General features: G+C 44.4%; 1 protein-coding gene across 2 annotated transcripts in view; it reads left to right on the top strand.

Annotated features, from left to right (window-relative positions):
- Positions 1-12589, top strand: part of ZNF592 (zinc finger protein 592) — a 39176-nt gene that overhangs the window by 23851 nt on the left and 2736 nt on the right. Inside the window, exons 4-8 of one of the 2 annotated variants that reach the window (XM_071441997.1) lie at positions 3162-3338; positions 4118-4277; positions 6892-7170; positions 8211-8323; positions 12278-12413. In XM_071441997.1, the coding sequence (XP_071298098.1) occupies positions 3162-3338; positions 4118-4277; positions 6892-7170; positions 8211-8323; positions 12278-12413 (865 nt within the window). Of the gene's footprint in view, positions 1-3161; positions 3339-4117; positions 4278-6891; positions 7171-8210; positions 8324-12277; positions 12447-12589 lie in introns of both variants that reach the window. The other variant, XM_071441996.1, reaches the window with a different exon arrangement.

Genomic DNA, 12589 nt, shown 5'->3' with positions numbered 1-12589 from the left:
TTTCAACTGTGAAGACAAGAGGCACATAAGAAACTAATTCTGAGTTTAATTATATACAGATAAGGTTTTTTAATGTGGGATCTGATTTGAGGAGACCCAGCCCACAACAAAGAATTAATTCCCTCACATATTAAATGGCTGTGACACTGAGGCTGTTTGAAAATGAGTTAATCTGGGGAGGAGGAAAGCTGGAGCAAAAAAGGTTTGCCCTGAGATGGAAAAAGGGGTATGGAGGAGATGTCAGAAAATTAACTTGGGTTTGGTGCTGTTCTTGGGACTTGAGTGGCACCTGGGAATCCAGCAAGGAGAGCTTCCATCTGTCTACAGATGTCTTTAGCAGATACCTACTCTCTGTTCCAGGGACATTAATGAAGCTCTAAACAAAGGCAAGGCTCACAAATTATACTCAAGGATTTTTTAGCTTTACCCAGCTTCTCTAAAAGCTGAATTTCTTTAACTTCTCCTCTAATTCACATTACTGAAGCTTATCTGTGAAAGCTGAGTCCACTAGACAGGTCAATGTCTGGCTGTGCCATCCTTATTATCCTGCCTGTCTCTGCTGCAGGGCTGATGCCACTGACATTGTTGAAAACAGAAGAGATAAATTCTGGTTGCAGAACCATATCTAGATAATCTGTGGCATCTGCCCTGTAGTCACAGAGTGACTTCATTCTTTTCTTTCACATTTCTTACTTGCAGAGCTGAAAAGCTGAGGAATTCTTTAAATCCCTCCTGGGATCAGCTTGACTTTAGCTGCTTCTCTTTATGTCCCTCTTTTTCTTGAATTTCTGGAGCACAGGTTTGGTTTTGTGATAAGTCCTTATTCTGTCTCCTTTTCTGCTTATAACCCTATGCTTTCAATTAAATTTGGGGTATGGTTGTTTTATTTGGAGTTGAGTCATGGCTAGTGATTGCACTGAAAATGAGAATGGTCTTCTACAGTTAAAAATGAAACTTAACAAGATTTTCCTTAATGCTCCTTTCTTCTTGGCTCCAAGTATCACCTTCCCCATTTTTTCCAAGCCCCTTCCATCTGACCCCACCAATTTGGGACTCATTTTTCTGCTTGGTGCCATTTGGAGAATTGAGGGGCTGGAAGGTGACGGCATAGGAAGCGTTCTGAGGGTTAAGCCAGCATCTTGTAGCTGTTATCTCCTCTCACTGGATGCTTTCCAAGACTTCCAGCCAACCCTCCTTGCCCTGAGGGATCCAGCAGCACTGGGGATGATAGCAGGATTTGCAATTTGCAGGAATTACATGGCAAGCCCCTTGACATCCTCCATCCACTTTGTTCAGCTAATTAGTTTATGAGACCTTGCCCTTCTGGCACTGGGATTCTTAATTACAACGTGGCTGTTGTTTAGACTTCCATTTAGTGTAAATTAAATTAACCTGTGATCATTTGACCCTGAGTTAGTGATTGTTTCATTCCTCATTCTTAGTGAAGTACTTCCCAAAATCAAGCATCAGGCAGAACCATTTCTTTTTAATTCAGGGAGTATTTGTGGAGGAAACCCCTTGGATATTCCTGGATGTACCAGCCATTCCTTACTGCCAGGATTGGTATTTGTTCTTCCATTTACACTTTGGGAATTCATTCTTCCATAATAACCTGGTTCCTGGTGTTACTGTATTGGAAAGTCTCTCTCCCCCTCTCATATGTTGAGGATCAGGCTTTGAAGGCAGAACTACCCCAGCAGAATGTTTTCATGCTTCCCCAAAGGTCACACCAGCTTCTGTCACTGCTTCCCTCTTGAAATTTAAGAAAACAGCAATTCTGTGTTTTCTTAGGGGGAGAGGGTTTGGCTCCTTCAGGCTGGCTTCTGCCTAATGATCTTTTGAAGTGCAACTTCAAAGCCTGGGCTTGTTTCCTAAACGCTGCTGGGAGGCTGGTTTGGAGGGAAGGATATTCCAGCAGCTTGTTTGTTTATGATAGGGGCTTGGAGCTGTTCCAGGGCACGATAGCTGGGGTCCTTCTGTGCCAGCAGCACTGAGCACACTCCCCAGCAGTGCTGTGGGCAGACACAGCCCTCAGGGGAAGGAGGGAAAGGAAGGGAAAACCTGTTCAATAAGGTGAGGAGGTTATCCCTTGTGCACCTCTCACATCCCTCCTGTGCAAGGTTGGCCATTGCGTTATCAGGCTGGGCTCCCCTGCTCTAACATCTGGACATGCAGTGCTGGCTTAAGCAGAGTTCCACTGGTGTCATTTTGGTGGAATATCCTTGGGAGAGGCTGTTCTGGTTCCAGCTCAGCAGAGGTGCACCTATGGAATGGCTGCCCATGGCAGGGAGTGGATGGGATGAGTTTAAAAGTCCCTTTCAAACCCTGTGGCTGGTGTGCTGGAGGCAGGTGAGGCCAGGTGGAGTGTGGCATCTCAGAGCACAGCAGGCAGATGTGGGGAGTGTCCAAGTTAAATGAAGTGAGGCTGCTGATTGTTGCCATCTTGTGGGAATGTTAGGCAGGACCTGTCACAGGTGTGTGTCTGGAGGAGAGGCAAGCTGGGAGCAGCAGGGTGGCCCTGCCCTCCTCTTGGCCTTGTTTTCAGCTGCTGAGAAGAATCCCTTTCTGCTTCTCCCTTTCTCTTCCCTGAGCACCCAAACAGCCCTTCCAGACAAGCACTTTCTAGGCAGCACCTCTGTCTTAATGATTTTAATGAGCTTTATCAGTTCCTTGGGTGTTTCTAGTGCTGTTCTCAGTATCTTAGCTGTTGTGATTTTCTGGAGCTCGGTGGAGTATCAATTGCTGAAGATTCCTGTCTGGATATTCTTTCTCTTTATTTTGTACTGGGGTCTAACTGGTATTTGTGCTGCTTGTTGCCACAGGGAGATCTCATCAGGTACTTTAGTCTTTCACTTGTGCACTGTGCTGGAATTGGCTTTCACAGGTACAGGGCTGGTATTCTGTTGAACCACATCTTCATTCTTTTTTGGGTTGTTTTAGTCTCTGAAGGTTTCTCTGATAGCTCTTGTTGGTACCATTTAGCTGTGAGTTCTGCCCAGATTCCTGTATTGTGTTCCTCCTTGACTCTTCCACATGAATACAGAAGAGATTGAACTGATTGAATCAAGGACCCACCACAGCCTGGTCCCTCCATGTGTGCCATTCTGTGGGTGTGATGGAAGTGCTGCTGTGGCTGTAACTCTTTGTCATTCCTCCCCCAGGTGCATCCACTGTGGAGTTGTCTTCATGACCATGGCCATGCTCAAAGTGCACATCCACGAGAAACACTGCGAAGTCTTCCACAAGTGTTCTTTTTGCCCGAAGGCCTTCAAGTCTGCTGACACCACCATGGCTCACGTGGCCAGCCAGCACCCAGCTGAGCCTCACAAGACTACTCAGTAAGTGTTTTGGCTTTATCTCTTCTCCTTTGCTGGATGGATCCAGGATTCCCCCTTTCCCTCACAGTTTTTTTTTTTCTATTTTTGGTTTCTGTCCTTGTATAAGATGATCTGCTGCTTTGTCTGCCAGCAGGGGTCTGTTCCAAACCAGAGCATGCCTTGGTACAAACACAATCTCCTGGGCAGGAGGAAAGGGCTTTGGTCAGGCAAGAGCTAAACATCCATAAAAGGAATTTAATTGTCACCTCTTTGTCCAGCAGGACCCTCAGTGGCACCTCTTGGTAGATGGCTCCAGGGCTTCTGGCACTTGAAGGGAACAGGAGAGTTATCCCAGGCAGTGTTGCCCCCAAAAATCACTAGAGAGAAGCCTCCTGATTTTTCCACCCTGTAGCTGTTCCCTCCAAGGCTTGAGCTAGTGCCAAAAATCTGTGCTTTAAGTGAGGAACTATGGAAAGGTGGGATTGAAAGCAGTGTGTAGCTCTGGCTGCTTTGCTTTGTGTTTGCTCCCATCTGTCTGTGCTCATACACACAGGGTTATGCATATGCATAGAAGTAAACTTATTTTTAGCAAGCTGTGGTATGTGCCTGAGGCATTTTGATGTTCTTCCCAGTTGAGTTACTGGTTCAGTTGCCCACGTGGGTGTGTGTTGACAATACATGGAGAGCACAGCCCTCCTCAGAAGTCCATCCCTTTCTGGAGTTGCTGGGATAACTTTTTACATTGTTTTCTTGAGGCTGAGAGACTGAAAGACTGAATTTACTTTCTTTAATTGTTTAAGGGTGATCTACAAATGCTCTTGTGAGATGGTCTTTAACAAGAAGAAGCTGCTCCAAGAGCACTTCCAGCAGAACCCCAGCAAGCTGTTAGTGGGAGTGTTTAAGTGCCCACAGTGTCAGCTGGTGTATATGCAGAAGCAGCAGCTAATGCAGCATGTCAAGGTAGGTAACTCACTCTCTCCCTTACTGGTGCAAAATCTTATTTTTTGAGTTCACAGAGAATTTACATCACCATGTGAGGCAAGTGGTTCAAGAAGTGGAAGATTCTTGAGGAATATCTTGGTGGAAAATACAGACTACAATGATTTACAGGATCTGGAAATGTCAGTGGAGTGGTTTGTGTTACTTGGTCTTAATGCTGGCAGTTCCTCTCATCTAGATGCATTTTAGCTGTATGACAAAAACTTGTTTATACAGGTAAAGCTCTTTGATCTTTAACTCTTCTATTTTCATGGAAGCACGGAATCACAGACTGTTTGGATTGGAAGGGACCTTAAAGGCCATCTTCTTCTACCCCCTGCAGGGACACCTTCCACTATCCCAGCTTGCTCTGGGTGCTGTCCAATGTGTCCTTGAACACTTCCAGGGATGGGGAGTCCCCAGCCTCTTAAAGCAAGTAATTATAGGACAGCTTTTTCGTTGGCTGGGAGACAGGAACAATTATTCTCTGCCCACAATGTTACTGAATTTATATAGTGAAAGCTGAATCTGCCATTTTGGGTGCTCCTCTGGAGAGCTTTGGCCCCTTTGCAGCAGCCTCTGAGGGAGGTTATGTGGCATTTAACAGCCTGATTCCCTGCTGCTCTGAACCACACCAGACTGCAAGAGGGGACTGGGAGAGCCAGAAGTGATTGCCCTGGAGGTACCAGCCTTACAGCTCTGATTATCCCATAAATGTAAAAGGGTTGCATTTTTCTGTTATCTTACTCAGGATGTTTCTATGTTCAGTGCCCAACAACACCCCACAAAAATCATCTCAGAAGATTTCTCAGTGGCATATTGAAGAAAGATCTTGCCCTTTGATGAGGGAAAAAAAGGACTTTTTTTTTTTTAACCAGTGACTTTATTTTGTTTATACTAACAGTGAGAAAGCCAGAAGATTTTTTAGCTCATTCCTGAAAGCAAAACCCATTCAAGACTCCTTCCTTGCTCTCTCCCCCATGTCTTTAACTTGCAAATCTGCAAGTGTTTTGCATGCAGTAATGAATTACAATTTGAAGCCCTCCTGTGAAGCTGATGATTGCTAATCTTGGTGGATTATAGCTAGGAAAATAGAATTGAGATTAAGGCTAGGACCTTCAAAGAGGGGTTCATCCCCAGTGCTAAAAAACTGGGGCTGAGGTACCTTGTGGTTCATTGTCAGATCCCAGCCCAGGGACCTGCCTGCAGCACTCTGTGCATCAACATCCCAAGATCTTCACCACAAAACTTTGTCTCTTAACCTCTGAGGTGACTGAAGGCTTTTTGGCTGTGGCAGGGGAGTAATTGCTCTCCCCCATCTCCTCTGAGATCACCTTCATGTGGTAGAGGTTTTAGGAGGTGCTGTCTAGTGTGTGCCTACATGCAGAATAAAGAATCCATGTGCCTCCTCATCTTCCTCAGGTTTAGAACGTTGCAGAGCAGGAGTTACTCTGCTTCCTGGTGTTGATTCTGCAGAGAAATCCCTTCATTTTTCCATGCTCCTCATTTGTTTTACCCCAGTGGTGTAACAGTGAAGCAATGGGCACTGAAACGCTCCAGAGATTTCCAGATGGGGAGGAAGGTGATGTGTCTGTGCTCCTGAGGAGCTGGCAGTGCTGTGGCTTCTGTGGTCATCTGCTGGGCCAGGTGCAAAGTACAGACTCCTCAGCTGAGACCTTGTTTGTTTTTTGTTTGGTGTCTAACCCACAGAAAGACTTCCAAATGCCTGGGGCTTTCATGTGTTGAGACTTTACCCGTTATTAATTACTGTGCACAATTAAACCTCTAAATTAGCCTTTTGTGTGGATGAACTGTTGTTGTTCCTGGGGGAGTTTCTTGAGGTTTCTTTGGTATGTTGCTCTTTTACTTGCTTTTGCTTTCCCACAGCTCTTCATTTTTAGATTATTTTCCTTATGTTCAATTTTCTTTGTTAAAATAACTTTTTGGGGGACTTTTGGATTTTGGCCTGTTGAATAACCAAAGAGCCTAGAGCCATATTCCTTATAAGGCTGATTCCTGGCTTTATACTTGGTCTTATATGTCAGGAGCAAAGTTTTGAACCATGAAAAATGTAAATATCAATAGATGGAGTTGAATTGAAGGAAATAGACTTGCAGAAACTTAACATTTTCTCTTCCCATCCCTTGAGCAAAAATGAAGCAGCTTTGGAGCCCCCAGGATACCAGCAAAGATTTCATTCAGAGCTTACCAAAGCTCTGTGTTTTTAGAGCTTAGGCTCTTGAAAAATAATGACAATTGAAATTTCTCTTCCATTACATCTTCCCTGTTTAACAAGAGTTCCCAAGGCTCATCCAAAATGCTAAACAGGCAGCACCAAGGAGTGGCTGTTGTCATGCAGGAAACAGAAATAGAAGTTTGATGTTTCTTGGGAAGATCTCTTGTCAGGGAAAGCACTGTGCTGCAGCTTCTAGGAGAAATGGGAAAACATACAAGAGCAAGACAACAACACATAGTTTGGCCAGTGGGGATTTAAATAATGTATTTAAATAGTAAATGGTATTTATTTATAAATAAAGATGTGAAATATGAATTACATGTAAATGTTACCTGCATTTCCACTCTTACTGTTACACAGGGTGTTCATGGAGTTCCCCGCAATCCTGAGGAGCTCTCAAACTTCCGGCAGAAATCTGAGAAGGCTTCAAGGAACCAGGTTCATACCTCACCAAAGGAGCTTTTGGTAGCCAATGGGACTTCCCCCTCTTCTCTGACGAGGAAAGACATGAGGGTGGAAGGGCATAACCCAGAATCCAAGTCCAGACTGAGAAGAACTGGTTGGACTTGCAAGGAATGTTCACAGTGGATCCCTGATCGGGAAACCTACGTGTCCCACATGAAGAGAAATCATGGAAGGGTAAGACTGGGATGAAATACTTGAGCTAGGGAGATGGGGAAGAGCACCAGTCTCCTGCATTCCAGGCCCCTTTGCAGGGCTCTCGTTACAAGAACTGCAAATTTCAGTTTTTTGTGTGCTTCATCCAGCTCAAGCCTTGACCTACTTTTGTCAAGCTAATCCTTGTCGCTGGCAGAACATGGGCCAAGATGCTGTGTGCAGCCAGATTTCTCAGTACTTTGGCATCAGGATTTCTTCTTTGACATCCTGAGTCACCCAGCCATGAATGGGAATCTGGATCATGGTGTTTGAGTCCTTCTAGCTTGATTTGGGGAGGGCTGGGTTGTCCCACTTGATGATGTCCTCACTCCAAGTGAAGAAGATGAGGACAGGCTGAGTGCTGGATTTTCCCATTTGAATGTCACAGAAGTAGGGAATTGGACAAATATTTCAGTTTAATACATAGATGTATTCATTAAACAAGTCTAAGAAGATTTTAACTGGAATGTACATGCATGTTATATAAAGGGCTGTAGGAAAATTTTGGAGGAGGCTGGTTAAAGGACAGACTTTCTTAGGGGGATTTGGATGTCATACATGGATAACAGAAAGGCCCATGTGATGCTTTTTAGCATTTTGCCCTTTTCTGGTGCTGAATTACGAGGAGCTAGAAGGATAAGTGGCTTGTACTTAACTGGGGTCCTGCTGCCTTCTGAGGCTGAAGGGACCTTCCACTGAGGGAATTCTGCATGGACTGGAGTGGTTCCAAATGAACCCACAGGAAAAGCATATCTATAATTCCTAATAAAAACATCAATAAAATCAAGTACATACTTTAAGTAGTCCTGCTTTTATAAGATCAGTGCTGGTATTACCCAACTGTTAGGCTGAATCTAAGTGGGATCTCAAAGCCTTAGTGATCTCCATCAGCAGAATTACATATTATGTAAGGGATTTTTTTACATCTGAGAGGTAATGCCCAGGTGAAGAGGAGGGGAATTAGAATGCAGTCAGTGCCTTCCATGTCCCTGCTGCTGCAAGGTGTTTCTCTTTCCCTGCAGTCCATGAAGAGATACCCCTGTCGGCAGTGCGAGCGCTCCTTCAACGCCTCCAACAGCCTGCGCAGACACATCCGCAACAACCACGACACAGCAAAGAAGGTCTACACCTGCTGGTACGTGCCCAGTGCCACTTGGCAGCAGCACCCTGATCCTCTGAGTCTGGGAGTTGTAATAGCTCATGTCTGCTGCTCCTGTCTGCTCCAGACTGTGAGTTGCTGAAGCAAAGTGAGGAGAAGAATGTGTTAAACACAAGAGACTTAGTGGCTAAAAAACCCCCCTTGCTTTGGACTGCACAGTGAGTGTCTTTTGGAAACTTAAGGGAAGGTGTGGTTTGATATCTGCAGGTGTGTCCTGGTTCAGGGCAAATTTTGGAGAGAACCCCCAAAGGGGCTCCTCTAGGAAAGCAGATTGAATTGGTCCCTCCCCCCAACCAGTCCGGGAGAAAATATCTCCTTGGAGAAAAGTGAAAAAACCCTGTTTATTAAACAATAAAACCTAAACAATATTAAACAATAACACCCCTTGCTGCTCCCAAAGAGATGACAAACTCAGCAAGTCCCTTCCCCAGGTTGCAGTTCAGCTCACTCAGGCTCTGATCAGTCCCTCAGTGCTGGAAATGTCACGGGCCAGGCCCAGCCCAGCCCACTGGGCCACAGGTGCAGCTGCCAGTGCTCTTCTGGGTGTTCAGTCCAGAGCAGGTTTAAACAGCTCCAAAGAAAAGGGAAAAAAACCACAGTCCAGGGAACTTCTGTAGCTCAGCTAGCTAAAACTAACTAAAAGCAAAGGAGAGCTCTGTCCCACTGTCTGTCCATCCACAGACAACACAGTCCAGGAGCAGGAATGTGGAGGAGTGAGTGCAGGGTCTGAAAACAAACTGCTGCTTCTTCTCTCCTCCCTTCACTCTCTGCAACAAGGCTTAAAGGTGCAAAACTTATTATTCAGCATAAACAGAACAGAATTGGGGATAAAAGCATCATATAGTCAACCCAAGACAAGGTGGTAAATGAGATTAATGTTTTGCATAGTTGTGAAACAGCCAATAAAATATTAGGTCAGTCTTTCACTGCTTTGTGGTTGGTGTGGTCATGCAGCACTCTTGTGCCTTCTCTTTGGGTGGAGAAGGTATGTAAAATCCTAATAATGAACCAGATCTTGTCACTGCTGTGGAATGGCAGAACTGACTGCACAGGCTGCAGGGCAATGGAGAATTAATTAATCTTGCTGGAATTGCTGGGGAAGTCACACCTCAAAGTTGGAAAATTGATCTGGAGACTTCAGACAAGTTATGGAAATCAGTGGTGAATGAAGATCATTGCTGGTCAATGTATTTTAACTGTGGATACAATCTCAGTTCAGGACAAAGCCCAGTGCTTATGAATCTACCTTTATAACTGCCTAAGATAAAGTTGTTTGCTGAGTGACCATGCAAAATTCCTTCCTGTCTCATTCTAAGACATCCTTTTGAAATAGGATGAAAGCACATTTTGGTTGGAAAAGAAGTTTGCAGTGATGCAGCCCGGGGGATTTTTCTAATTTATCTAAAATTTTGGTTTAATACAAGCATTTTTGATGTGTGTTGTCACTGCACTCAAGTTGCTAAAACCTCATACCAATATCTGAAGAGCACAAGTACATTCCTCAAGTACTGTGTTTCTTTGAACTATCTAGTGAGCCACAGCAGCTTTTAGTAAATGGATACAGCACAGGCATTACCACTGGGAATACATTCCTGAGACATTGTTTCATCCAGGACTTCTAAACATTCCATTTCTTCTAACTGCTCTGACTTGGAACTTCTGGAGGAGATGAAATGTTGGCTCCTGTTGTGTTTGGGTGACGGTCTTGGGTGTTACACTCACCTGATCTGTGTAAATCTGTTCTCTCTGGATCAGTTGTTTTTAAAGTGGAATGTTTCAGGATCAAAATGAGCATAAGATGTTACTAGAAGAAGGATTTGTGTGGAAATTCCTGACAGCCTAGGATATACTAGCCTGCTGTGCATTACCTTGTTACTTTTCAGAAGAACACACAGCTGTGGATCCACTGGTTCACCCAAGGGGCATCATGCCAGCAGAGAAAACACAGCTAGCAATCCAAGGCAATTGTGGTTGCATTTAATTCTGCAGCTTGTGGTTGCTCCTTCTCAAAATCTGTGGATTAAGTCTTAGTTGGACAGTGGTTGTGCTCTCTTCAGTCATTGTAGGGCAGACTCACTGAAATCACAGCACTCTGCAGATGAAACCTCTTCTTTGAAATACTCTCCCAGCATCTCCAAGAGCTGCTCTTTGTTTGGATCTGAGGTCTCTTGTGCTGTCTTCCATTTGATCCTTCTTAGCTTGTAGAGCACTGCTCTAACACTCTTACCCTCCAGTCTCTGCATTCCTCCTTGACTCTTCTCAGCACTGTGCAAGGCATCACATGTCCACTGCTCCTCCTTTCTTCTGGTTCTGGTGTCTCTTTTCCTTCTTCCTGTTTGGCATTTTGTATCACTCTCACCTGTTACTCTCTTCAGGGGTTTTGATGCCTTAACTTCATGTCACCCTCTTCTCCTGGCTTTCCATGTGAAACATGAATAAAATCTCTCATGGATCTGATTATTAAACATTTTTGTGACTCCAGCATGCTTGCTTGTAGGTGACCTTCCTCTGGCTTCTAACATTTCCAACTGTGATTTCCCCTTTCTCCCCCTGCCCTGCTTAGGTTTCTGGCTTTGGATAAATTTATAGAGAGCAACCAGTGATGAAGGAATTACTTGAACACCCTCCTGCCATGCTTGTCACTGGAGTCTTTCAGGTTAGGCAAGCATCTTTCCCTGCTCACATGAGAAGAATTCTAAATTAGGGCAAATTGCAAAATACTGTGATGTATATTTTCTTTCATAATTCACTTGGTTATTGTTATCTTACTCTTCTTTTCCAAGTCTTGAGTACAAAGTGTCTGAAACACTTGATTTTCAACATGTTTATTTTTGATAAATACCACTTAATAACCTCTCAGCTTTCCTCCATGAAGAAGAAAAATTCCATCATCATTAAATATTGATTTAGCCTCTGAGCAATTCCTGTTAAAACCCAGAAGTATTCAATGAGCATGTCTGCATTTTCACATCATTTAATTTCCCTCTAGTTATACTGGAAGATCAGTAGGAATCTTCTTCTGTTCTTTTAGGAGATGTCTTTGTTACCCAGAGACACTTCAGCTCCTCTCTGTTGCCCTCACTCCTCTGTCTCAGATGCAGTTAGGGCACCCCAGGGGACTCTGGTGTCACTTGTCCTTGCTCAGGTCTGTGTGTGATGGACTTCCACTGTGTTGTGCTGGCAAGAACAGCACAGATACTCAATTTTGGCTTTCCCAATTGCTAACAGGGCCCTTTGTGCACTTCAGGGGGGTGGTTAATGTCTGCAAAGCCTGGCACTTATTCCAGGAGATCTCAGTGACCTGAGAGCCAAGGTGCAGACAGCACATCCCCATCACCATCTCCTTTTTGAGAGGTCAGCCAGCTCTGGAGCAGCTCTGCCAGGTTTGAATATGGGTTACATTTAAGTGACATGTTCAGGAGTGTTTCTGCCTAGATTGTTGGTATAAAAGTTGGAATTTCAGCAGCTTGGTAAGAATTTTAACTGTGGTGTGGTACAGTCTGGTGGATGTAATGCTGCTTCTCCCTGGGTGCAGGGCTGGGTTGTGTCACACGAGTCACCAGCTCCCTCTGGGTAGTTCTCTCATCTCAGAGTCCATTTTTGTCATTCTCCCATGTGTTTTCCATCCTGATCATTTTTCCTCGTTTGCACCTGTCACGGGGTGCCTGAACCCCACTAGTCCCTATATTTATTTAGCACTGAAAGAAGACATATCCTACTCTGATTCATGAGCACTGTGGCAAACTCCAAACTGTTCCAGATTTCTCTCAGGGTAATATTTTATTATTAAAATGATGGTTTGCTGTGTGTTTTGGTAATCTGATGGTACATTATTCACCAGAGTCTGTCTCCAATTACACTTCTTGGTTTGGCACAATACAAAGAACATATCCTCTAATAAATTGTCTTCCTTTTTTTTTTATTTCCAAGGTACTGCACAGATGAAAATCAGACATTTCCTCAGCCATTCATGCTGGAGAACCACATCAGCCTCATGCACGGCATCAAAAACCCAGACTTATCCCAGATGGCCAAAGTGAAAGCTCCAGAGAGAGACAGAGCAGAAGTAACTGATCCCTATTTTCATGGAAAATTAAATGTACAATTAAATGTCCTTGGCTAGTAGCTGTTCATTTGGGGTGTTATGTCGAGCTGTGGCCTCGTGCCAGTCAAACCCTCCCACCCATGGGGCAGATCTCCTTCCCTCTCTCAATTCCATCCAACCTGGTTCCCTCTGCTAGG

This window comes from Agelaius tricolor, unplaced genomic scaffold, assembly GCF_023055355.1.
Source record: "Agelaius tricolor isolate 1412-34295 unplaced genomic scaffold, bAgeTri1.0.p SCAF_16, whole genome shotgun sequence".
NCBI classification, from domain to species: Eukaryota; Metazoa; Chordata; class Aves; order Passeriformes; family Icteridae; genus Agelaius; species Agelaius tricolor.
Note: the sequence above shows the minus strand (reverse complement) of the source record. Positions and strands in the feature narration are given on the sequence as shown.